The 26,925-nt window shown below is 46.3% G+C and overlaps 1 protein-coding gene across 2 annotated transcripts in view; it reads left to right on the top strand.

Annotated features, from left to right (window-relative positions):
• The window catches only part of LOC119974469 (RNA polymerase II elongation factor ELL), a 125,406-nt gene extending 99,084 nt beyond the window's left edge, over nt 1-26,322 (top strand). For both annotated transcript variants that reach the window (XM_038813385.1, XM_038813384.1), the window contains exons 7-12: nt 4,226-4,340; nt 6,056-6,557; nt 8,157-8,220; nt 21,374-21,545; nt 23,125-23,169; nt 25,350-26,322. In XM_038813385.1, the coding sequence (XP_038669313.1) occupies nt 4,226-4,340; nt 6,056-6,557; nt 8,157-8,220; nt 21,374-21,545; nt 23,125-23,169; nt 25,350-25,457 (1,006 nt within the window). In that variant the 3' untranslated portion in view covers nt 25,458-26,322. The remainder of the gene's footprint in view (nt 1-4,225; nt 4,341-6,055; nt 6,558-8,156; nt 8,221-21,373; nt 21,546-23,124; nt 23,170-25,349) is intronic.
• Nucleotides 26,323-26,925: the final 603 nt, after the last annotated feature.

The following is a 26,925-nucleotide window of genomic DNA, read 5'->3' as shown; positions in this document are numbered from 1 at the left end:
CCACCGTTGGCCTCTGAACCGGAAGTACTGAGGTACTGCCGTAAAAGACTACCGTTTTAACACCGACGTGGGGTCTTCGTCTCCAAAACAGAGACTCCAGCCCCTGGTCTATATTGCATTTGCTGCTCCCAATGCGGTTTACTCTACTTTAGTGGAGAGACTAAATGCAGACTGGGTGACCTCAGAACATCCCTTTGATCTATCCACAAGCAGGACCTAGTCCTTCCTGTCTCTTGCCACTTCAACTCACCATCCTGCTGTCACGTCCACATGTCTGCCCTTGGCCTACTGCAGTGAAGCCCAGCGCAAACTAGAGGAACAGCACATGGGCCGCGATTCTCCGCAACCACAATGGGTGGGAGAATAGCGGGAGGTCTGCTCCCGCACCTCCCGCTATTCTCCCACCCACCCCAAAATGGCGTGTCCGGTTTTCCGACACGCCGCTCGGAGAAACGCAGGCTGCCGTTTTTCACGGCGGCCCGCGATTCTCCGACCCGAATGGGCCAAGTGGCGTGCCGTTCCCGACGTGTTCACGACGGCGGCAACCACACCTGGTCGCTGCCGTCGTGAACATGGTGCGCCAGCTAAGTATGGGGCCTGGGGGGGGGGGGGGGGGGGGGATCGGGTATCGAGCACCACGACCGCGCTCGGGAGGGGACTGGCCTGCGATCGGTGCCCACCGATCGTCGGGCCGGCGTCTCAAGGGGACGGACTCTTTCCCCTCCGCTGCCCCGCAAGATCAAGCCGCCACGTCTTGCGGGGTGGCTGAGGGGAAAGACGGCAACCGCGCATGCGTGGGTTTGAGCTGTCCAACCCGCGCATGCACGGCTGACATCATTAGGCGCCGCTGCGGCGTCATTCTTGGCGCGCCGGGCCTTGAAGCCAAGGACAAGGCCCGGCCGACGAGTTTCCCGGTACGGCCCGCCTATCCCCCCAGGTAGGGGAGAAGAGGGGGCCGGGAGAGGCTTCCGACGCCATCGTGAACCTCTCCAGGTTTCACGACGGCGTCAGGCCTTGCAGAGAATCCGCCCCATATCTTTCGATTAGGCATGTTGCAGCCTTCCAGACTTAACAGTGAGTTCAACAACTCCAGACTGTGAATTCTCTCCTCCACTTTCACCCCAATTTTAATTCTATAAATTTATTTTCATTTCTTCCATTGATTTGTTTCCCCTCATCTTTGTCCCCCCCTACCCCATCCCACTTGGGCCAACTGTTCCCTGTTCCTAGTTGGCCTTTGACATACTGCTCACCTTCGTTTGCCATTCACGCATTCTAATCTCTTTATGTGACACTATCAGCACCCTACTTCGCCTTAATCAACCCCGTTTTACATTCCTTTGTCTTTCTGTCCATGACATCTTCGTCAATCTCAACCTATCACTGGCCCCCTATCCAGCCCACCCCCCCCCCACTCCCCCCCCCCCCACCCCCCCCCCCCCCCCCCCCCCCCCCCCCCCCCCCCCCCCCCCCCCCCCCCCCCCCCCCCCCCCCCCCCCCACTCCATGCCCTCGCAGAACAGTATAAATCTGACCCTATTTCCAATTCTCTCTAGTTTTGACAGAGTCATCCAAACTCAACATTGGCTCCCTTTTCTCCCCACAGACGCTACGAGACCTGCTGCAATTGTCCAGCATTTTCTGTTTTCATAACAGTTATTTGTTTGCCTGCTTTCCGACTTCTTTGTGGGAATATAATTTGGTAGCTTTAACATTGAGTAAACATTTTCAAACATAGAATCGTAGATCTAGGCAGAAGGAGGCCATATAACCCATTGAGTCTGCACCGGCCCACTGAAAGAGCACCCTACCTAGGCTCAAGCCCCCACCCTATCCCCCCCCTGCAACCCCACCTATGGGAAATTTTGCATGACCAATCCACCTAATCTGCACGCCTTTGGACTGTGGGAGGAAACCGGAGCATCCGGAGGAACCCCATGCAGACACGGGAAGATTGTGTAACTCTACGCAGTCACCTGAGGCCGGAATCCTGGCACTGTGAGGAGGAAGTCCTAACCACTGTGCCAGTGATACATCTTTGCAAGTACAAATAAACACGATAAATGCTGAGTTTTTAAAAAACTTAATTTACTGAATGATGAAAAAGAAAATATGCTCATGAAGGCACAAGTTATTGGTGTCTGGGAAATGGAACATTTTTCCATTTTGGTTACCCAATGTCAACGCCCAAGCCCTCCCAGGGTGGGTATAGCATGTCTGAATACAAGATGAACTTTGCCACAGTTGAATCTTGGAGGAGCACCTTTGATTACACAAGCCCAATATTTACCAATTCCAGCAGACATCATCCTGTTGACCCTCAGATAGAGATTGCCAGATTCAGGGCAGTTTGGTGTTGTGAGTAATGCTGGAAATTATTTCTAGTTGACAGTTGATGATGACACAAAAAAAACACCCGTTAGCACTTGTTACATTTTAGATTAATAGTTTCCGAGTAGTTGCAGTTGAAACTGTTTGATTTATTGAGGCTATTTTCACAAGTGACCTGATTTTTTTCTTCACATTTCACCATTTTTTAAAATGGAATGGCAATTGAAACATACACAACAGTTATGGACACCCTATCTAACTAAACAAACAGCTGATCTATTTCATGAGTCTTAATCTTCCTACTACTTTTACAAAAAGCACTTTGTGGAGTCCTTTTGATTGACAAAGGAGTTGAGGATTATGTGAGATGGGCAAGAAAGTATTGTGAAGGCCACAATCAGATCAGCCATGATCTTGTTGAATGGTGCAACAGGCTCTAAAGGCCAAATGGCCTAACACCTCATATTTCACATTAAACTATATATGCCATTTGAAAATCCAGGTAAACTACGTACTGAATTACTCATGTCCTGCAGCATAGTTCCTCTTCAAAGAATTCCAGTCATCTTGCGAGGCATGGCCGTTTAATCCTAAACCTCCACATTTCTGTGCTACTCAAGTATTCATTTACAGCATCATGTGCAGTGTCCTTTGTGTTTTCCCACTATGTTTGATCGGCTAACTAGCCTATTCTTAATGGGTTCTTGTTTTGAATATTTCAGCTACATTTGCAATCTTCCAGTCCTCTGATATTATTTCAGTTTATATGGTGTGCGATTATGTATTAACCAAAGTACCAAAGTATCATTTGTTTCCTCCTCTTCATTCCTTGAAAATCTGATTCAATCTTGTTAATATGTCAATCTTTCAGTTTTTGTACAGCATATTCTTTACTAGCTTTTATAAGCATGAGATCGATGTGTTATGGTGGGAACTTATGTTTATAGTATTCCTTTTGGAAAACAATTGTGAAAAATTCATTTGCTGTATTTGCCGTATCCTTTTAAAAAAATATATTAATTTGTGAGATATGGGATCACAGGTTAGAACATAGAACATAGAACATAGAACAGTACAGCACAGAACAGGCCCTTCGGCCCTCGATATTGTGCCGAACAATGATCACCCTACTTTAAACCCACGTAACCCGTATACCCGTAACCCAACAATCCCCCCATTAACCTTACACTACGGGCAATTTAGCATGGCCAATCCACCTAACCCGCACATCTTTGGACTGTGGGAGGAAACCGGAGCACCCGGAGGAAACCCACGCACACACAGGGAGGACGTGCAGACTCCACACAGACAGTGACCCAGCCGGGAATCGAACCTGGGACCCTGGAGCTGTGAAGCATTGATGCTAACCACCATGCTACCGTGAGGCCCCCATTTATTGCGCTTCCCCAATTAGGCCAGCATTTATTGCCCTTCCCCAATTGCCCTTGGAAAGGTGGTGATGAACTGCCTTCTTGAACCACTGTAGTTTCTGAGGTACACCCATAGTGTTGTTAAGGAGGGAGTTCCAGTATTTCAATCCAGTGACAGTGAAGGAACGGTGATATAGTTCCAAGTCAGGGTGGCCAGTGATTTGGAGCAGAACCTCCAGGTGGTGATTCCTGCAGGTATCTGCTGCCATTGACATTCTAGATGATAGTGATTGTGGGTTTGGCAGTTCTGCCTTTGAAGTTCTTAGACCATTAGTATTAAAATAGCAATGTAAGGAATATGAAGAATATTGTAATTGAATTCACATGTACACTGCTAAAGATACTATGCAACACTTCTTTGTATGCGATGCTGAGCACAGCAGCATATTTGACAAAACATGAGGGTTGGGGCCTCTGTTTATTTTACGTTTTAGACTCTCTCTGACCAATATCTCCTTGTTGTAGGAAACGGCGACTATCACATTCTAGTCAAACCAAGAATTTTCAACTCCGTTCTCCATTCCAGAAGTCCTCAGGGGAAACTTCACCACAATCGAGCCCTGTCAAAAATTCTTTGTTGGTAAAAAGTAAAATTTATGATTGTTTTTATGTCATTACCGTAATTTTCTGCAGTAAGCTGTCTGCTGTAACTGAAATATATGCTTTGGACATTTGGGGAGCCCCATTGAGCTTTAATAGAATGGTTGCCTTGTTCAAGCTTTCTTCGTATTAAGATGTGAAGTTTTAGTGAGAACTGGGATGTTTGAAAATGCCAAAATGAACAAACATGGAATTTGGGTTAGTTTTAATGTGGGAGGGAACTGTTTTATATATGTATATATATTTATATATGTGTAAGAATAAATGGATGATTTAAAATAAGCATAAGGAGATATTTTGAGGGAAAGGAAACATTTGAGATCTTGATAGAAACGGGAGGTGTTTAATTCAAATAAATTCGAAGGCAAGAGTTTTTAATGTGTGTAGTATCTGTTTTTTGGTTGCTTTCTTAAGGCCGTGTACTCTTTTAAAGTTTTTAACACTTGCAGTGCTGCAAATCAATTTACTCAGCTAGGTACATTCAGACTACAGAATACGATAGTCAGTTGAGGAAATTTATTTGGTGCTATAACAAGGTTTTGAAACTACTGCTATATTGACGCACACCGATACTGTAATATTATTACGTTTGTTTCCATTGGCTCAATGATTAAGCTAGAAACAACCAAACCTGTTAGCCCAGTAACTCAGATGCTTCCCAGGATCATCAGACAGTTTAGAAGTTGAAATTCAAATTACTTAAATTTCAATGCATTATTCATTTCATTCATATTGGACACTAAAGAAGGCTAAAAATTAAGACTCTTCCGAAGAGTTGTTCTTCAATTCTGTCTGTCCTTCATCTTCTCCTTGCTCATTGCGCTGCATCTCCTCGCTTTGCAACCTCCCCCTCGCTCTGTGCCCTCCGCCTCGCTCTGCACCCGCCCCTTGGGCTGCGCCTGCCCACCCCCCTCACGCCGCCCTCCCATCTCTTCTTGGTACTCTCGCACACCCTGCCCCCATCTTCGCCGCGCCCCCGTGCATCCCACCCCCCTCTTCTTGGCACCCTTGAGTGCCCCTCACTCCTTGCATTTTCTCTCTCCCCCCCCCCCCCCCCCCCTTTTTGGCACCCTCACACACCTGCCTCCACTCGGCATTCTCGCCTCTCCCTCTTTGCACCCTCACACCCCCTTCTCCCCCATTTATTACACTGAACCTCTGCAGCTAAATATATTGAAAAGTGATTTTCAACTAACCAGCACACATTAAATTTTGACGCAAACACATAAAGTGTACTTTGGTATGCTGGCCCAGACATGTTAAACTGACACTTCTGATGCCATACATGAATTATGGTTCTACTTTAAATTGGGCAACAATGAAACTGGAAATATTGAATGGTTTAACCTTGTATTCTTAAATTGCTGATCCCCTTATAATAAATGTATGGGAAAAAATTGCTACTACCTGGCACCAGTATTGCTATGAGTAGCTGCTCATTAAATTCAGAATACACAAAATGTGACTTACACACGTTGCCATCCCTTCCATCAATAAACTCATGCCTGTAGAATTTTGGTAGCTACAATAAGTCTAGTGAAGTTGGGTAAAGAAGGTCAACGTATAAATTGTGTCTCTTACATTACGTTGCCTGTAAAATGCGATATAGTGCTGTCAAAACCACCAGAAAGAATATGTTGATATCGTCAAAGGATTGCAGCTGTATTCATTTTTTAAAATGTGGCTTTATTCCAGAAACGTCCTGTGCCTTCAGAACAGACAGATTCTCACACCAGTAAGAGAAGTAAAGTCTTACAATCCAAGAATCATTCACATCCTGTTTTGAATGGACATCTTCCTCATTCAGCATGCCTTACTGCCACAGCAAACTCCTGTCTGACTGTTAAAACCGAATTCGAAAAAACTCGAACTTCTCTGCTTGTGTGTCAAAATGAGCTTAATGAACCATTTAAAAAGTGCAGCAACTCCACAAAAAGTGACTCAAACAGAAATGATAAAGAATTCAAAGGTAGCAGGGATATTACTGGTAGCCCTAGGAACCGGGGTGCCCAAGCAAGTTTCGAACAAACAGCTTATCCTCATGCAGAGGATCTGGAACTCTCTGCGAGTCACATTAGAAAGAAGTCCAAAAAACACAAAGAGAAAGCGAGAGAACATGCAAGACCAGAAGCAAGAACATGGATAAAGGAGAATCCAATACAACGGGTTGGAAAACGGGATGAAGATGATGTTGAAGGTAACATTTGTGTCACGTCGGGTTTTTAAAATTGTGATGCTCCTAAGATTTTGCTGTGAATCTTGAAACTATCAGTCACTCTAGATGAATGATTCGAAAATGTTATAACTGAATATTTTATTCATCTCTTAGAGGCAATTTTAACAGTTCTCAATACAACTTTAAATGGTAAAGAGTTTAACTCCTTGCTTCCTTCCCCCTCCAACATCTTAATGCTGATGAAATTGCTCTGGAAAATGGACTCTGTGAGGGAATGGTAGAAGGGGACATGGGTGACACGGCAGCACAGTGGTTAGCAATGTTCTTTCACAGCGCCAGGGTTCGATTCCTGCTTTGGTCGCTGTCTGTGCGGAGTCTGCACGTTTCCCCTGTGTCTGCGTGGGTTTCCTCCCGTTTCCTACCACAAGTCCCGAAAGACGTGCTGTTAGGTAATTTGGACATTCAGAATTCTCCCTCTGTGTACCCAAACAGGCACCGGAATGTGGCGACTAGGGGCTTTTTACAGTAACTTCATTGCAGTGTTAATGTATGCCTACTTGTGACAATAAAGATTATTATGTAGAAATAATAGAGCTGAGATGAAGATCTGCCATGTTCTAATGGAGACATAAGAGGCTAGAGGGGCTGAATGGCCTACTCCTAATCTTGTGTTCTTTGAAGTCGCAGAGTCCCATTAGTCAATAATGATGGGCATAATGAAATACTGACTGCTCTACAATAGATCAGAAAGCAAGAAAAGTGGATTGAGTATGAAAATGAAAGTCGCCACAGTCCCAGAGGACTATGGGCTGCTCTCTCCTTTCGAGAGGGAGCTGATTGCTGGTGACTTAACCTGAGGGTCACCACACCTCAGGCGAGAGGCAAGGTTGAGAAGGCAGGGCCTTCAGGCATAACCTCAACTGGTATGGGAATTGAACCTGCGCTGTTGGTGTTGCTCCGCACCACATCCATCCAGCTGACTGGCCATCCCATTTATATGAATGGAATTGCTGAATGCAATTGCACCTCAAAAGTGAAAAAGCCCCTTAATCTGCATAAATCGTGCACCTTGAATAGTGGTTTCAATCTCAATAGCAATGACAGTCGCCATCACCAACATAATTGTAAGCGAAATTGTGGGTTTTTGACTGCTTTGATTAATGAATTAAGAATAAGTATGAGGCCTTATTTTAACAGTACCTTTTGTAAAATATATTACGCAGAAATATTGTTCTAAATTAGTAGGAGCTAATCTGTGTGTTGTGTTCGTTTGACAGCAAAAGAGATTAATAGCTCTTTCTACTTCCAGTTACCTTAGCTGTTCAAACATTGTGTCCATGGTTCTGTGAAATGTGGCAGGTGCAGTGAAGTATATTTGTTTTTAACTATGTACACAAAGTGCCAGCACGTTTTTCTTTATGCTGATTACTGACTATAAATAACTGTGACGACCCATTAACCAAAGCAGCTGGTAACAGTGAAGTCTTCAAAGGAAATCGATCAAACATTGCTGCCAATGTCTATTACCAAAAAATAGCTATATATTTGCGATTGGCAATTAATAAGTCTATTGACATTTGGTATTTTAGATAGTCAAATACTCTATGATCTTATCTACAGAGCATGAAACCACAAATACATCTGCAACCGCTAGTTCAACTGTGGAAATGCCTGACTATTTACTGTGAGTATTAATTCAGAAATTGTTATATTCAGTGAAGGCACTGTTGCCGTATATCTGTAATTTAATACATGTAAACAATCAGTATGACTTCTATCCAACAGACATAAAATATAAAATGCCATTGATCGGCATAATAAAGGCTCACTGATCCTGTAAGAAATAGTGGGTGCGATTTAATGGGACACGTTTTAAGTGTGGTAGCGAGCGTGTTTTCCCGCGAGCTCCTCGATGGCCAAATTGCCGAGCTCCTGACCGCTATAGAACAGCACTTGAGTTGCTTTTTTTGGGCCGTAGCAAATTCCCCTCTGGAGGAATTATTTTCATCATTGGGGAACTGAGCTCACTGGCCAGAATGGCTCCTCCGATATTGGGCTGCCATTTTGGAGCTTGAGAGTCCCCCTCGCCCGCGGACATTGTCACCCACATACACATGGGCTTGGTGCCAAGGTGCTAGCTGGGCAGTGCCAAGGTGTCAGGAGAGAGCCAGAGTACCACCCTGCCCTGTCCCTGACCAAAGTTCTAAGTTCCATCAAGTTTGGTTTCCCTTTCAAATTCCGAGAAGTTAACTGTCTTGAAATATTAATGTTTTAATCAACATTTGAAGACTTGTGATGCCTGCTTTCAACTGATGTTCGTAGAATTAAGTCAAAAGGATGGTTAAATCTCAGACTATAGGGGCGATCCTTTAAAACAGAGATGAGGAGGAATTTCTTCATCCAGAGCGTGGTGAATCCGTGGAACTCTTTGCCACAGATGGCTGTGGAGGCCAAAATGAGTGTCTTTAAAACAGACATAGATAGGTTCTTGATTAATAGTGGCATCAGGGGTTAAGGGGAGAAGGCAGGAGAATGGGGATGAGAAATATATCAGCCATGTTTGAATGGCGGAGCAATCTCGATGGGCCGAGTGGCCTAATTCTGCTCATATGTCTTGTTATCTTAATTGACTGAAATTTGTTCCTGTGATATTTGTTCACATTGCGTCCAATGTTGTTCTTGATATTACTGCCTTCCCTGGTGGCTAGAGTAGCTAGGTTCTTAAGCAGAGGCTGAGACTTTATTTAATAATGGTCATTTAAAACGTGCCAGCTGAGTAATGTGTTGTGCTGATTTAAGGCTTGAGGGAAAACACATTTATATCCCAGGGGTTGGGTCAATTCCTTATCTGGTAATGGTAAAAAAAAGCTGCTAATACAAAAGCTTTGTCAGCTAGTTTACCATTAATTCCAAGAAAGATCTGTTCTCTCTAATTCCACCTTTCAGGTCTTGGTCTGTAGCTCTGTAGGTAACAGCACCTAAAGCACATATCTGGTGTTCTTGTTTAATAATGGGATTTCTTGATTAATAAGGGGATCAGGAGTTATGGGGAGAAGGCAGGAGAATGGGGATGAAGAACTTATTAGCCATGATCGAATGGTGGGGCAGACTCGATGGGCCGACTGGCCTAATTCTGCTCCTGTATCATATGGTCTTACGATTCCACTATTGAGTAAGTAAGCAAGATGTTGATGTCACTAACTGACTCTACAGTGTACAGCCTTTGGTCCTGGTGGAAGAAATCTGGTGTACGTTTTAAAATGCTCGCAGGCATGTCCCAAGTACATTAAAGATTACTAATTGTGCCCGTCATTAATTATTCTTCTACATATGCAGGACTGGGTTGTTCTACAAACATTTGTGAAATTGCTAGATTTTTTAAAAATTCGTTTTATGGGATATGGGCATCGCTGGTTAGGGCAGCATTTATTGCCCATCCCAAGTTGCCCTTCAGAAGATGGTGAGTTGCTTTCTTGAACCGCTGTAGTCTGAGGTGTAGGTACACCTACTGTGCTGTTAGGGATGGGATTCCAGGATTTTGACCCAGGAACAGTGACGGAGCAGCGATATATTTCCAAGTCAATGATTTGGAAGCGGCCCTCCAGGTGATTGGGTTCCCAGGTATCTGCTGCTCTTATCCTTCCAGATGGTAGTGGTCATGGGTTTGGAAGGTGTTGTTTCAGGAATTTTGGTGAGTTACTGCAGTGCATCTTGTAGATGGTGTACATAGCTGCCACTGTTCGTCAGTGGTGGAGGGTTTGAATTTTTATGAAAGGGGGAGCAATCAAGCAGGTTGCTTTGTCCTGGGTGGTGTCGAGCTTCTTGAGCGTTGTTGAAGCTGCACTCATCCAGGCAAGTGGAGAGCATATCATTACACTCCTGATTTGTGCCTTGTAGATGGTAGAAAGCCTTTGGGAAGTCAGGTGAGTTACTCACCGTAGGATTCCTAATCTCTGACCTGCCCTGGTGGCCGCAGCATTAATGTGGCTAATCCTGTTCAGTTTCTGATCAAAGTTAACCCCCCCAAGACCTGAAAGGTGGAATTAGAGAGAAGTTCTTTCTTAGAATTAATGGCAAACTAGCTGACAAAGCTTTTGTGTTAGCAGCTTTTTTACCATTACCAGATAAGGAAGTGACCCAACCTCTGGGATGTAAACGTCTCTTCCCTCAAGCCTTAAATCAGCACAACACATCACTCAGCTGGCACGTTTTAATGATTGATGAAGATCGCAAGCTTTCTCTCAAAGGTTGAAACTGGAACTAGCTCCTCCAAAAGGCTTGGATTCGGGATCAATTAATTTAAGAGGCTGAGAATAATAGATTTTTTTAATTAGGTAAGGCTATCACTGGAAGTGGATCAAGGCAGGTAAATGGCGCTAGCATGCTGATCATTTATGATGTAACTGAATGACTGATGAGCGCAAGAGCCTGAATGGCTTACTTACTGTCCTTCCATTCCTCTGTAGCCAATTGACCACAATGAGCCAAATGGCCATATTCTGTGCTGTAAGTTTCTATGATTCGATGTTCCAGTGACAACCTTATGTAAATGTACTTTCTTGTACTTGAGTCATTGTTCATATTGACCATTGTGTCATGTGTGAGCTTCTTAGGCAGAATGGGTTTTCAAACTTCTCTCATCTTTGCAGATGTGGGTACAGGTTGTAAGGAACAGATGTAAATTAACAGAAGTGACAAGTACTTGAAATGCAGAATACTCTCGAGGGCCAATTCATTTATACCCTTTGAAGATTTCATTTTTTTTCAGCTGAAAAACTGGTTGTTGGGACTGGTCAGCCAATCTAGGTTTGTTTACCTTCCAAATTCCCTCCTTGGGTTCTGTTCAATTTTCTGATTGTCCCCTCGAAGGCAATTTGAAAAAACAAATTTATGGCGGAAGCTCCACTGTCTCCACGACATGGAGCACAAAGGTGCCTTCTGTCAGATGCAGCTACCATATGTGCATATGTCTTACCATGGTGGCATGCATGAATTAATTTCCATTGAGTGTGTTGTGGATGCCTCTGTTGCTACTCTGTATGTGAGATGATAGCAGTTTATGGCAATCAGCGAAAGATACTCGAGCATTGTATGGCTTACGTTCTGCTAGTTGAGTATTTTGTGATCTCAACCTTAATTCATAGCGTGATCGAATTATCTGTCCTCTTCCATGGAAAAGTTTGTTTGTGGCACAAGTTATTCCTAGCTTGATACGTTTTGGCTCTTTCAGATGGAAGGATCCAGATTCAGTCAGACCAGGCAAGTGGAACGTCAGGCAAGATAGAGAGCCGTTTTTCATTTCATAGTGGTGTTAGAGCCCTGACTTGGCTCCTGTACTGGAAGTAGTGCCAAGGGCAAGATTTCCATTCGCCTCATGGACACTGTGAAAATCTCAGAGCTGGTCAATTTAAACAGCTTGTACTGTTCTGGTGTGGCTGAGGTACTCATCCCATTAGGGTACAGCATTTTGCACAATGTCCCAGATCTGCCAAGATGTATTAAGTGATATGAAGTAGAATTGAAGGTTGCTCATGTACCTAAAAGCATCATAACTTGCCTTTTTCCATTGCAGGTTAGGTTTCCAATTTTTTGTGGGTTTTCCTTCCATTTTATTTTTTCTTATAGCTTGTTTATGATCATGATCTTTATCTTTGAGTCACGTTGAAGTCAAAGAGTCATAATGACTCGAAACATTCGCTTTTCTCTCGCCCGACAGATGCTGCCAGACCTGCTGAGAGTTTCCAGCATTTTCTCTTTGGTTGAAGTCAAAGAGGTTGACTTGTATTTTGTTTTGTATAGATCTATTTGAATTTGGGGATTGGTGAAGGATATCTTATTGGTATCATCCTTATCATTGAATGTCATACATCTTTATACACAGAACACCCTCCCTGTCCTTTATGTTGCAATGAGATGGCTGGGATTAAATATTGGAGTTATGCATTCTGTGTATGGCACATGCACTCTGGATGTTGTTACTTCCTATGGGAAATAGAAGTGAGGATCTTGGTGAGGGAGAAAGTTAGCATTATACTAAACTTAGGACATTTGGGGCAGCAGGGTAGCATGGTGGTTAGCATAAATGCTTCACAGCTCCAGGGTCCCAGGTTCGATTCCCGGCTGGGTCACTGTCTGTGTGGAGTCTGCACGTCCTCCCCCTGTGTGCGTGGGTTTCCTCCGGGTGCTCCGGTTTCCTCCCACAGTCCAAAGATGTGCGGGTTAGGTGGATTGGTCATGCTAAATTGCCCGTAGTGTCCTAATAAAAGTAAGGTTAAGGGGGGGGGGGTTGTTGGGTTACGGGTATAGGGTGGATACGTGGGTTTGAATAGGGTGATCATGGCTCGGCACAATATTGAGGGCCGAAGGGCCTGTTCTGTGCTGTACTGTTCTATGTTCTATGTAGGAGCAACAATCCCAGTTACCTTCATCCACCCCATCTAGATGGACATATTCTTATTGATATGTGGAGACTGGCACACTTGAGGAATGAGGAAAATACACTTGGAGATCATAATGGGGAATTCTACTGCAACTGCTAACATTTCACTGCACAGTTTGTATGTTGTCCTTAAAATGTCACTTAACTGTTTTCGCTCTCAAATATGTGGAGAAACTTAGTGAAAGTTTATAATTGTTCCACTTGAAGATGACGCAGAAGTCTTCTGTTTGCTTTGGCTTATTAAAAGTATTCAGTATAATTTTATACTCTTTGTGTTGGATTGCAAACATTATTGAAGGCTATATTGTGTTCAACCGTTTGTTTGTTGACTGATTGTCTTAAACCTATGTCGTAGAACTATTGTTGATCCAGTGTTTTGGCTTTTTGTTGATCCCTCTAAGCTCAGTTACGAGGAGAGTAGATGGTTTGCTTGTTGATGGTGTTTCATAATTGAGTGGGTTGGTACATTTTTGCAGAAGTGAAAAAATAGGGTGATTGTCATAGAGTCCTTTAACAGGTTCTAACTAGCTAATTTCAGGATTTTAGTCTCCTGGAGCAAGAAAAAACCCAGACAAAACATAATCCCTGAATGTATTAAGCAAACCTTCTCAGGAATACATGATCTAGGTATTTGGCATTATCCTTCCAGAGTATGATAACTTGATCCTGAGGCAGTTTGTAATTTGACGTGATACTCCCAGATCTTCATTCTGTCTAACGTTGGTGCCATCTGCTGGTGTTAGTTCACATCCTGAATCCATGCCCCCTTAATATTTATATTACTGACCCCTGCTGGAGAAGGAAATGGTAACTGATTATTATTTGTACACTATAATTCCAGAATTGATAGATTCTATACCTTGAAAGCAGCTTGGTATGTTAATTAATTTCAAATTTTGAAGAAAGAAATCAGAAAGGAAATTGGTTTCTTGGAGCTTTTCAGAATTTGCAGGTGAGGTAGCATAGGTCCAGTTGTGAACTGGATGGTCCCAGGTCCCACTGTTGTGGATAGACTGGTTCTTCAACACTTGACTGGATATTGGATGCTATTGGTACAGGAGAATGCAGCATCCGAGAAGAAAATTACAGACAAAAGTCAGTTTTTCTAGCATCTATTTTATTTTACTGGAATTATATTGATCCAGTGCCAGACTGCTCACCTTTCCTGGTTAAAGGAGTGGTCTTCACAGTTTATAATTATTTGCAAGGTGAAAGAGAGTAATCTTGTTGAAGCTTTTTAATCTTGCGCTCATCAGGACAAATGCAAGAATGACAAATTTCAAATGATCACTTCAGTTTGTACAACAGGAGCAGAGGGTGCTGGTTAGTTGGCAAATCAACTCTGATTGCCTGAGGCATCGCCATTGAAGAAACGATGGAGGACCATAGTTCTCAGGTACTTCGATAAAGGTGCAAGGCTTGAATACATTTTTGTTGCCACGAATGAGTCCCTGCGCACAAATGTATGTTGCTTTTGAATTACCTGGGAGCTTGGGGAGCCTGTAGTTCTGTGTTGCTTTCTTCATGATAATTTGCCTAATCAGAGTCAACTTGTCAACTAGTCAGCAACTTTTCTCCAATTTTTGTGATCATTTGACATTTGGAATTCTTGTGGTCGTCCTGATAGTACAAGACAAAAAGTTTCAGCGACATCTCTCTTTCCAGCAATATTCTAGTTCTGTACTACCAAGTGATTATTTGCGAGGTGTGTAAAAGTAGATGTAAAAACTCTGCCTAATGAAATCGGCTGGTAGTATTATCCAGTTACCAAATGCTTTCATAGAACTTTCATGAATTCTGGGTTACTGTTGTATCTTTTTTTAAACAATGAACAGCAATATATTTAGGGTACAATTGTTTTCAGGTGTGGTCAGAGATACCATTTGCCATTTGCAAAAAGTCAGTCAGATGCCTAACCTTCAGATGTTGTCTTTTTGTAAATCCCCTAGCGGTGGTTCCATTAATGTGTAGTTGAGAGGTGGAGAAGGAGGGGGTTTAAGTGTGCCAAAGAGACTTTTATGGACATATATGTACTTAATGGCATCGTGGCGCAGAGGTTAGCATTGCTGCCTCAATTCCTTTTTTTTATAAATAATTTTTATTGAAATTTTTACAAAATATAAACATCTTAACTCTATTAACAAACAACCGCGATAACACCCCAAGAACAATACCCCCCCAACTTCAAGAGCAACTTCAAACAAAAGAAAAAAAAACAAAAGATCACCCAAACAACAAAAGGGAAAGAGATAGCACCCGCCACACCCCACAGACCCATGTACACAGTTCTCCCTCCCCCCAATCCAAACCCCCCCCCCTCCGGGTTGTTGCTGCTGTCGGCCTATTTCCCTACCGTTCCGCCAGGAAGTCCAGGAAAGGCTGCCACCGCCTGAAAAACCCTTGTACTGATCCTCTCAGGGCAAATTTCACCCTCTCCAATTTAATGAACCCCGCCATATCATTGATCCAGGCCTCCATGCTTGGGGGCCTCGCATCCTTCCATTGGAGCAAGATCCTCCGCCGGGCTACTAGCGGCGCAAAGGCCAGAACACCTCCTGCCTCCTGCATTCCCGGCTCCACTGCCACCCCAAAAATTGCGAGTCCCCAGCCTGGCTCGACCCTGGATCCCACCACCCTCGACACCGTCCTTGCTACCCCCTTCCAAAACTCCCCCAACGCTGGGCACGCCCAAAACATATGGCCGTGGTTCGCTGGGCTCCCCGAGCACCTAGCACACCTGTCCTCGCCCCCGAAAAACCTACTCATCCTCGACCCAGTCATGTGGGCCCTATGGAGCACCTTGAACTGTATGAGGCTAAGCCTCGCACAGGAAGAGGAGGAATTCACTCTCTCCAGGGCATCCGCCCACGTCCCCTCCTCAATCTCCTCACCCAGCTCCTCTTACCATTTACCCTTCAGTTCCTCCACCGAGGCCTCGTCTACCTCCTGCATTACCCGGTATATGTCCGAAATCCTACCCCCTCCAACCCACACCCCCGAGAGCACCCTGTCCCGTACCCCACGTGGGGGCAACAAGGGGAACCCCTCCATCTGCCGCCTGGCAAACGCCCTAACCTGCATGTACCGAAACATGTTCCCCGGGGGGAGCCCAAACTTCCCCTCTAACTCCCCCAAGCTCGCGAACCTCCCCTCCACAAACAGGTCCCTCAACCTCCTAACCCCTGCCCTGTGCCAGCCCAGAAATCCGCCATCAATGCTCCCTGGGACAAACCAATGGTTCCCCCGTATCGGGGCCTCCATCGAGCCCCCCACTTCTCCCCTGTGCCGTCTCCATTGCCCCCAAATTTTGAGGGTAGCCGCCACCACCGGGCTCGTGGTATACCTCGTTGGAGGGAGCGGCAACGGCGCCGTTACTAGCGCCTCCAAGCTCGTGCCCACACAAGACGCCGCCTCCATCCTCTTCTATGCTGCCCCCTCCTCGTCCATTACCCACTTACGCACCATCGCTGCGTTGGCAGCCCAATAGTACCCACAGAGGTTGGGCAACGCCAGCCCCCCCTATCCCTTCCACGTTCCAGGAACACTCTTCTAACCCTCAGGGTCCCATGCGCCCACACAAATCCCGTGATACTCCTGTTGACCCTCCTAAAAAAGGCCTTCGGGATAAGGATGGGAAGGCACTGGAACAGGAACAAAAACCTCGGGAGCACCGTCATCTTAACGGACTGCACCCTCCCCACCAGTGACAGCGGTAACATATCCCACCTCTTAAACTCCTGCTCCACCAACCTTGTGAGGTTGAGCTTGTGCAGGGCCCCCCAGCTCCCCGCCACCTGGACCCCTAGGTACCTGAAGCTCTTCCCTGCCTGCTTCAATGGGAGCCTACCAATCCCCTCCTCTTGATCCCCCGGATGTACCACAAACACCTCACTCTTGCCCAAGTTCAACTTATACGCCGAGAAACCCCCGAATTCACTAAGAATCCTCATCACCTCCGGCATCCCCCCCCCCCCCCCCCCCCCCCCCCCCACCGGGTCCGCCACATACAGCAACAGGTTGTCCGCGTACAGCGACACTCGATGCTCCTCCCCACCCCGCACCAGGCCCCTCCAATTCCCTGACTCCCTCAATGCCATGGCCAGGGGCTCAATTGCCAAAGCGAAGAGCAAGGGGGACAGGGGGCACCCCTGTCTCGTCCCCCGGTACAGCTGAAAGTACTCCGACCTCCTCCTATTTGTGGCTACACTCGCCATCGGGGCCTCGTAGAGCAGCCTCACCCACCGGATAAACCCCTCCCCAAACCCAAACCTCTCCAACACCTCCCACAAATACTCCCACTCAACCCTATCAAAGGCCTTCTCTGCAGCTAATACCACCACTATCTCCGCCTCCCCTTCCACAGCCGGCATCATAATAACGTTGAGGAGCCTTCGTACGTTTGTATTCAGCTGCCTTCCCTTCACAAACCCCGTCTGGTCCTCATGGATGACCCCGGGCACGCAATCCTCTATTCTAGTGGCCAGCATCTTTGCCAGCACCTTAGCATCGGCGTTCAGCAGCGAAATCGGCCTATATGATCCGCATTGCAGAGGGTCCTTGTCCCGCTTCAGGATCAAGGAAATCAGCGCCCGTGACATAATTGGGGGCAAAGCCCCCCCCTCCCTTGCCTCGTTAAAGGTCCGGACCAACAGGGGGCCCAACAGGTCCAAATACCTTTTATAAAATTCCGCCGGATACCCGTCCGGCCCCGGCGCCTTCCCCGACTGCATGCTCCCTATCACTTTGACCACCTCCTCCAGCTCGATCGGCGCCCTTAGTCCCTCCACCTGCTCCTCCTCCACCCTTGGGAATCGCAGCTTGTCCAAGAAGCGCCCCATTCCACCCCCCTCCCCCGGGGGTTCCGACCGGTACAGTTCCCCATAGAAGTCTCTGAAGACCCCATTCACATCTACTCCCCTCCGCACCACCTTCCCAGCCTTATCCGTCACTCCCCCAATCTCCCTGGCCGCGTCCCGCTTTCGGAGCTGGTGTGCCAGCATCCTGCTCGCCTTCGCCCCGTTTTCATTCACCGCCCCCTGTGCTTTCCTCCACTGAGCTTCCGCCTTTCTGGTAGTCAATAGATCAAATCTGGCCTGAAGGCTACGCCTCTCCCCCAGCAATCCCTCCTCTGGGGCCTCCGCATATCTCCTATCCACCTCTGCTCCCCCCTCTCCCTATGGGTTCGAATGGAGATCAATTCCCCCCTCATCACCGCCTTCAATGCCTCCCAGACCGTCCCCACTCGAACCTCCCCGTTATCATTGGCCTCAAGGTACCTCTCGATACACCCTCGAACCCTCTCGGCCACCTCCTCATCTGCCAGCAGCCCAACCTCCATGCGCCAGAGCGGACGTTGGTCCTTCTCTTCCCCCAGCCCGAGGTCCATCCAGTGCGGGGCATGATCTGAAATGGCAATGGCGGAGTATTCCACATCCTCCATCCTCGACACCAACCCCCTGCTCAGGACAAAAAAATCAATCCTCGAGTAAGCCTTATGTACGTGGGAGAAAAACGAGTATTCCCTGGCCCTTGGCCTCGCAAACCTCCAGGGGTCCACTCCCCCATCTGGTCCATGAAGCCCCTCAGCACCTTAGCCGCCGCCGGCCTCCTACCCGTCCGGGACTTGGATCGATCCAATGGGGGATCCAGTACTGTGTGGAAGTCCCCCCCCATGATCAGGCCCCCCACCTCCAGGTCCGGAATGCGGCCCAACATACGCCGCATAAACCCCGCATCATCCCAGTTTGGGGCGTAAACATTCACCAACACCACCCGCTCCCCCTGCAGCTTGCCATTCACCATCACATATCTCCCACCACTGTCAGCCAACACATTTAACGCCTCAGGCGATACCTTCTTCCCCACCAGGATCGCCACCCTCCTACTCTTCTCATCCAACCCTGAGTGAAATACTTGGCCCACCCATCCCTTCCTCAGCCGAACCTGGTCCGCCACTCTCAGGTGTGTCTCCTGAAGCATGGCCACATCCGCCTTCAGTCCCTTCAGGTGCGCAAATACCCGGGCCCGTTTGACCGACTCATTCAGCCCCCTCACATTCCAGGTTATCAGCCGGATCCGAGGGCTCCCTGCCCCCCTCCCCTGCCGAATAGCCATACCCCATCCCATGCCCACCCCCGGCCAGTGTCCCCCGCTCTGCCAGTTTCCCACGGCGGCAACTCCCCCCCCCCACCTCCAGCACCCCCTGCGTCCTCCAGCTCCTTCCTGACCGTTTCAGCAGCAACCCGGTACCCCCCCCCTCCCCCAGGCTAGGACCCCTCCTAGTCGCGCCCCTCCCTCCACAGCACTCCCGTGAGCCAGCTGACTTCTGCTGACCCCGGCGACTCCCGCCCTACCTTCGGCTCCTCCCCACGTGGGACTGCCCCTCCTCCATTGTGCCCGTCAACGGGTCCCCCCTCCCCCCGCTCTTGCGCAGGAAAAGAAAACAGCCAGCAACGACCCGCGCTTCTCAGCCCCGCCCCCGCCCCCACCATCTCCCAGCGCGGGAAACCCGCAGCAAGCCCGTGCTTTCGCCCTGCCGGGCCCCGCCTCCTCCAGGGCCACTCCCATTGTCAGTCCCCCCCCCCCCCCACCAGCTCCCCGAACTCCCCGTTTACCCCTCTGCCCGAACCCGTCCACCCGATCCCTGCTTAAAAACCCATATAGAAAAAACAGTACGACATCACCCCACCCACCCTAAGGCCAACCCACTTCTTACACTAAACCAAGCAAATGCAAATACAGTATTATACAATATCCCCCATCCTAGACCCTCAGTTTGAGTCCAATTTCTCGGCTTGCACAAAGGCCCACGCCTCCTCCGGGGACTCAAAATAATGGTGCCGATCCTTATAGGTGACCCACAGACGCGCCGGCTGCAACATGCTGAACTTCACACTCCGCCTGTGGAGCACCGCCTTCGTCCGGTTAAACCCGACCCTCCGCCTCGCCACCTCCGCACTCCAGTCCTGGAAGATCCGCACCTCCGTGTTCTCCCACTTGCTGCTCCGCTCCTTCTTGGCCCACCGGAGCACACACTCACGATCCACGAACCGATGAACCCTCACCAACACCGCCCGCGGCGGCTCGTTCAGCTTGGGCCTCCTAGCCAGAATTCTGTGGGCCCCCTCCAACTCCAGGGGCCCCTGGAAGGACCCAGCCCCCATCAGCGAGTTTAACATAATCACCACATAGGCCGCTAGGTCCGACCCCTCCAGCCCCTCCGTGAGGCCCAGGATCCGCAAATTCTTCCTCCTCGACCGGTTATCCAGCTCCTCGAACCGCTCCTGCCATCTTTTATGGAGCGCCTCGTGCATCTCCACCTTCCCCGCCACGGCCACGACCTCGTCCTCCCTTTCGGAGGCCTGCTGCTGCAGCTCCCGGATCGCAGCCCCCTGGGCTGTCTGGGTCTCCATCAGTTCCCTGTTAGTTACCTTCAGGGACTCCAGCAGCTCCAACTTCAGCTCCTGGAAGCAGCGCAGTGGAGTTGCCTGCTGCTCCTGGACCCACTTCCTCAGCTCCTCGAGGTCTCCGCCGGCCGCCATTTTATCTTCCTGCCCCCGTTTTTCCAGAGGTGCTTTCTTCGGCTTTTTCTCTGCCCCACTCCTGGTCCGGACCATGGGACCGTTAGGGTCGACTACTGCCCTCTTCCACCGTTGGGGTTTGCCGCTACAGCTCCGTTGGGGGTCCTGAAAAGAGCCCTAAAGTCCGTTCTCCGCGGGAGCCGCCGAATGTGCGGCTTAACTGCTCATCGCCGCCACCGGAAGTCCTGCTGCCTCAATTCCGAGGTCCCAGGTTCAATCCCGTCTCTGGGTCACTGTCCGGGTGGAGTTTGCACATTCTCCCCATGTTTGCGTGGGATTTGCTCCCACAACCCAAAGATGTGCAGGCTAGGTGGATTGGCCACATTAAAAATGAATTGGGTACTCTACATTTTTTTTTAAAAAATATGTACTTAATTTTGTTCAAATTACTTCCTTGTTTACTTTTGGATATATAAGTATTTTCTGTCTGTGTTGGACAACACAGCAGAAAATGCTATGCCCCACTCAATGATTGTACAGCAGATTAAAATAGGAGGGGTGGAACAAAGCCTGATTAAACTTTCACCCTCTGTGATGCAGTGAATTGTGTGTGTTAACAAATGATGAAATTGTGGGTGAAAATCAGTATAAATAGAAACTCAGGAATTTTCTAAAGGAACAGGTACACCAGAGGACGGTAGAAATCCCTCCATTTCCTTTTCACCTGCCCTTCATTAAATTTACCACAAACGACTGAATTGCTTCAGAGCCTGAACAAAGATTCTCCAATTTTTTTGTCTTATTCGTTATGTTTGACTGCATCAATTTGTTGCTATGTTTTTGAAAGCTTGGCATTAACAGTAAAATTATTTTTGCAGAAAGTACACTGCCATTACATCTTTAGAACTGTGTCAAAACTATCGGAATGATTTCAATGCAGAATACAGCGAATACAGGGATCTTCACGCAAGAATTGGAAACATAACTCAGCAATTCATGCAGTTGGGATCAAAAATCAAAACACTTATCCCAGGAACAAAGGAACACAAGGTTAGAGAATGCAAGCTGGTTGACAGAGGCTCTGCTGTTCAATTCTCTCCCCCTTGCTCTCAGTTCTCTCTCTCTCTCATTTGTGCACTCACTCACCCCTCACCCACCAGGCAGTCTTCTCCTTCTACTTAAACTTAACCTCTTCCTGGGGCAGCAAATTGGCGCAGTGGGTTCGCCCTGTTGCCTCATGGCGCCGATGTCCCAGGTTCAATCCCAGCTCTGGGTCACTATCCGTGTGGAGTTTGCACATTCTCCCTGTGTCTGCGTGGGTTTCGCCCCCAAAACCCAAAAATGTGCAAGCTAGGTGGATTTGCCACGCTAAATTGCCCCTTAATTAGAAAAAATTAATTGGGTACTCTAAATTTATTTTTAAAACCTTAACCTCTTCCTAAGGTATTATGCAAACTGGTTGACCGATGACATGGAGTAGTCTTAAGTGACACTGAGGGGTTGGGGGAGGGCATCTTGTGTTCCTAAGTTTAAACTTTAGTTTTGAGCCTTCTTAAATTTATGAAATGGCACTTTTAATATTCATTTATATCTGTGCAAATTAAATATGTTAAATTAGTAAGCCTAATGAAAGGAGGAATTAATCAAAATAGAATGGTATTCAACTGCTTTTGTAACTGATTCTCACAATTCAGGCAAGTTAAGGAGCTAGAACAGCATAATTAAATGGTTACCGTACACCATGTCGGACTTTGTATTGAAAGAACAAAGATGGAACCCAACAATAAAATGCTGCATCAGTTTGACTTAAACTGCTGTTATTACAGTCTAATAATAAACATTGGATTCCTCTGAGATAGCCCATAGAACAGCAACCTCACATTTGCTTTTCGACTACTCCACCCCAATTTGTGAGCGCCTTGTCTTTTCTTAAAATAAGTTCAACATAGCAATTAGTGCAAGGCTTAAATTGCATTACAGAATGAGGATAGAAGTTGGGATATGGTCTGCTTTAGGATTTGTCCTCCTATGAAACATAAGTACAAGCAAATATGTCTAAGCTCCTGCAGGTCACCGATCTCAAACAGGATATGCCAGCAAGTAAAAAACATAAACATAAAAGTCAAACTTAGGGGCTTGAACTTCAGGAGACAGATTGTCAGGACGATGGCAGCCGAATGTCGCCCAGGGCCACAATCTGTACATCCACCCTTAAACATTCCCTTTTTAATTGCGTTTAATAAAGCATTCTCCTTGGAAATAACTTTCATTTCTTATGAATTGGTTACTCATGTTTTAAGACCATACTTGTCAGAATAAAGATGACACAATTTCTCTAAAAATGTGTAACTATCACCTCATATTTAGACTTCGTAAAATACAAGTTTAGATTATCATTTAAGTTGGTAATGTAGAAAGAACTTTAAATATGTATACTTAAATGTATTTTGAATTGGTGTTGGCATCTGTGAGAACCATTTCTTGTTTTAAACATCTCAATTATTTTCAAGCAATTTCCTGCTCAAACTTTGAATTAATAATTCAGAATGGGGAAGAGTTTAATATGATGTGTTGGTATGCTTAAATTTAAGAACTGGAAGCATTTTTTATTGATGACATTGTATTTCAGATGCTGGAAGACCAAATATTTGAAGAATATAGGAAGTTTAAAAAGGTAGGATACTTATTCATGGAGAGAAGAAAAGTTTAGTGTTTTCCTTGTTCTTGTCAAATTGGAAACTGTTTTGTGCCATCAATCAACATTGTAAGATTCTGGATAGCACTTGTTTCTTGTTGTTTTCTTTTTTTTTTAAATAATTTTTATTGAAAGAGTTTTTCCATACAAACATTTACCCCTACTAATTTTTAAATTATTTACAGCACGATCCCTCTAGGCGAATATCCCTCCCTCGCCCGCCCTCTCGCGCGCACCAGTCCTCCCCCCCCCCCCCCCCCCCCCCCCAAGCAACAACTTAACAAACAAGGCAGCCTACAGTTTCAGACATGAGCAGCGAGCAGACTTGCCCGCGTTACAGTCGTGCATGTCCCCCAACGACCATTGCTGCCCCCCCCCCCCCCCCCCCCCGGGTTGCTGCTGCCACGACCCCGAACGTCTATCTCTGATCTAAAAAGTCAAGGAAAGGTTGCCACCGCCTGGAGAATCCCTGTACCGACCCTCTCAGGGCAAATTTGATCCTTTCCAGCTGAATATAGCTAGCCATATCGTTAATCCAAGTTTCAACGCTTGGAGGCCTCGCGTCCTTCCATTGAATTAATATCCTTCGTCGAGCCACTAGGGACGCAAAGGCCAGTATTCCGGCCTCCCTAGCCTCCTGTACCCCCGGTTCTACCCCGACCCCAAAGATCGCAAGCCCCCATCCTGGTTTGACCCTGGACCCCACCACCTTCGACACCGTCCTTGCCACCCCCTTCCAGAACCCTTCCAGCACCGGACATGCCCAGAACATATGCACATGGTTCGCTGGGCTTCCCAGACATCTGACACACCTGTCCTCACCCCCAAAGAACCGGCTCATCCTTGTCCCCGTCATGTGAGCTCTATGCAGCACCTTAAATTGAATGAGGCTCAGCCTCGCACACGAGGAGGAAGAATTGACCTTCTCCAGTGCATCCGCCCACGTCTCGTCTTCTATCTGCTCTCCCAGCTCCCCTTCCCACTTGGCTTTCAGCTCCTCCCCTGATGCTTCTTCCGCCTCCTGCATTATCTTGTAGATGTCTGATATCTTCCCCCCTCCGACCCAGACCCCCGAGAGCACCCTATCACTCGCCCCCTTACTGGGGAGCAGGGGGAACCCCTCCACCTGCCGCCTAGCAAATGCCTTCACTTGTAAATATCTGAACATGTTTCCCGGGGGGAGCTCAAACTTCTCCTCCAGCCCTCCCAGGCTCGCAAACCTCCCCTCTATAAACAGGTCCTTCAGCTGCCGTATGCCCACCCTGTACCAGCTCTGAAATCCCCCGTCGATGTTCCCCGGGATGAATCTATGGTTCCCTCTTATTGGCGCCGCCAATTCTTGTTGTTTTCTTAACCTCCAAATTATTCTCTCCAAACCACATGGTGTATTAATGTCTTCCTTTAAATTGCCTGTTAAGGGAAATGGGGTATTTTCTAAATACTTTCAAGAGAATGACATTGTGCAGCAATTTAATATTAACCATGTTCTATTCTGCGCATAACACCTGTTTCCTTTACAGTGCAAATATTATCAGTTTTGGCCAGTTTCATTTTTTGTATTTCATAGAATTTACAGTGCAGAAGGAGGCCATTCGGCCCATCGAGTCTGCACCGGCCCTTGGACACTAAGGGCAAATTAGCATGGCCGATCCACCTAACCTGCACATCTTTGGACTGTGGGAGGAAACCCTCACAAACACGGGGAGAACGTGTAGACTCTGCTCAGGCAATGACCCAAGCCGGGAATCGAACCTGGGACCCTGGAGCTGTGAAGTAACAGTGCTAACCACTGTGGTACCGTGCCACCCTTCTCTTCCCAGCTGCATTTCTTTTCCCAGCTCTTGAATCCAGCTGTACAGATTTATAAAATACCTTATTCCTGTTGTTAAACTTTCCCTTTAGCTCTTCTATTCTGTAGCACTGGTGTCATCAATGTCCATGTCAACTTGTGCTCTGCCATCACTATTTCTAAATTAACAATATGAACTCAATTGCCAAAGGGTTACGATAGGTGGCGAAGCTGCGCAGTGAACTAAACCAGGGTCCCTTATGAACATTGTGAGATTAGATAGTGATCTTTTGCACAAGGTGTTTGTTATGCTATGTGTTTTTGCCAATTGAATAAATGTAAATGCTATTTTCCTTTTTTTTCTAAATAGACCCACCCTATGTATCAGGAAGAGAAAGTTCGCTGTGAGTACCTGCACCGGAAGCTAGCACACATCAAGCAGTTAATACGGGAATATGACCCGAACCAAATGTCATGATGTTCACTGCCAAAACTTCCTTTTTTCCAAACGTTAAGAGCAACTAGTTGCTCCTGGACACAATACAAGAGAACCTATTTGTCTGGAAAATGACTTTTGAAAAGGATAATATTTAGCGTTTTTAAAACAAAAAAGAAACATTTTGACCATTGCAGTTTGATCATTGAAGAGATACGACCTGCTAATGAAGGACTAAGGGCCTCAGTGCTAGCAGCAAGGTTTGATTACCTGTGATTGACGATGTGAACTGAGCCAGAAACTGCATGTTGTTCATATATTTTTGCAATGTATATATGTTCTACATAACAAAACCAGAAAAAAAGTACTGTTGTAGTATTTTGGAAAATATTTATCTCCTCGAAGATGCCTTAACGTGAATTTAAAACGTAAATCTGCCATGCATTTTATGGGGCCAATCTTTATATGCACTGCATATTTTTGTTTATAAATTCATCACCTAAGGTTACAATCACCTGCATTTATAGCTTCAGGCAACATCATTATGGTACTTAAGACAGAAGTACCCTGTTTAGCAGTAATATTGCCTTAAGGTGTTTCTTCTTGAGAATAACACTAGTATGTGTTTTCTAGTGACCTTTGCTTTTGCCTTAGATTGCTCTTGAACAAGTCAGAAATTGTTTATCCCCATTTGATCCCAGGCAGTACAATGAGTGTGTCAAATAAATGTCTTTCAATAACAATAATACATCCATCCAAGATTGCTCACAATCTAGTGTGGGAGAAATAAAACCATGAAAAGTGCTGCAGATGTTCCTACTTCTCCCAATATGGATTTTATTTTGTAATTAATTATCGTTTTTAATATTCTCTGAAAAAATAAACATTTATAAGGAATAGAGCAAAATCCAAGTTGAAGAAAATTAAAAGCCCAATTTAGTAAAACTTTACTGCAAAGAATATTGTGTAATCTTCAAGATTGTATGTCTGATGCACAGTGCTTTTGATGTGAAATTTCCTGTCTACTTTCACTATGTGAAAACATGTTACCTAAACTGAGTTAAGCTACTGCATTCTTCTGCATCAGTCCACACATTTGATGTGTGTACAAAATAATTTATTGTTCAATTGTTTTGCTTTTTTGCACAATCAAACCAGGACGATTTTAAAATTTAGGTGTCTGAGGTAAATATACATCAAATCAAAGATAACAATGGTGTATATATAAATATATATAAATCCAGATATATGGCAGGTGTTCATTGTAGGGAATTGCACATATCTTTATGATTTTGTCTGTCTAAGACCCTAGCTGAATTCTGACTCCTTCCCCTTGCAATGTAGCCAGCCCTCCGGTTGAAATCCTCGTTTATATAGAGCATGCAGCAGATACCATGTTCCCACAGTCAAACATGGCTGCTGTGCTGTAGAGTGGTGGTTGAATTGATCTCTCCACGATGTTATCTCTGTTGATGCAAGGTTTCAGTGGTATCAATCGGTCAGAACCATT

The sequence above is a fragment of the Scyliorhinus canicula genome, chromosome 12, assembly GCF_902713615.1.
Source record: "Scyliorhinus canicula chromosome 12, sScyCan1.1, whole genome shotgun sequence".
In the NCBI taxonomy this organism is placed as follows: domain Eukaryota; kingdom Metazoa; phylum Chordata; class Chondrichthyes; order Carcharhiniformes; family Scyliorhinidae; genus Scyliorhinus; species Scyliorhinus canicula.
The sequence above is the reverse complement of the archived record's forward strand: the minus strand, read 5'-3'. Positions and strand labels throughout refer to the sequence as shown.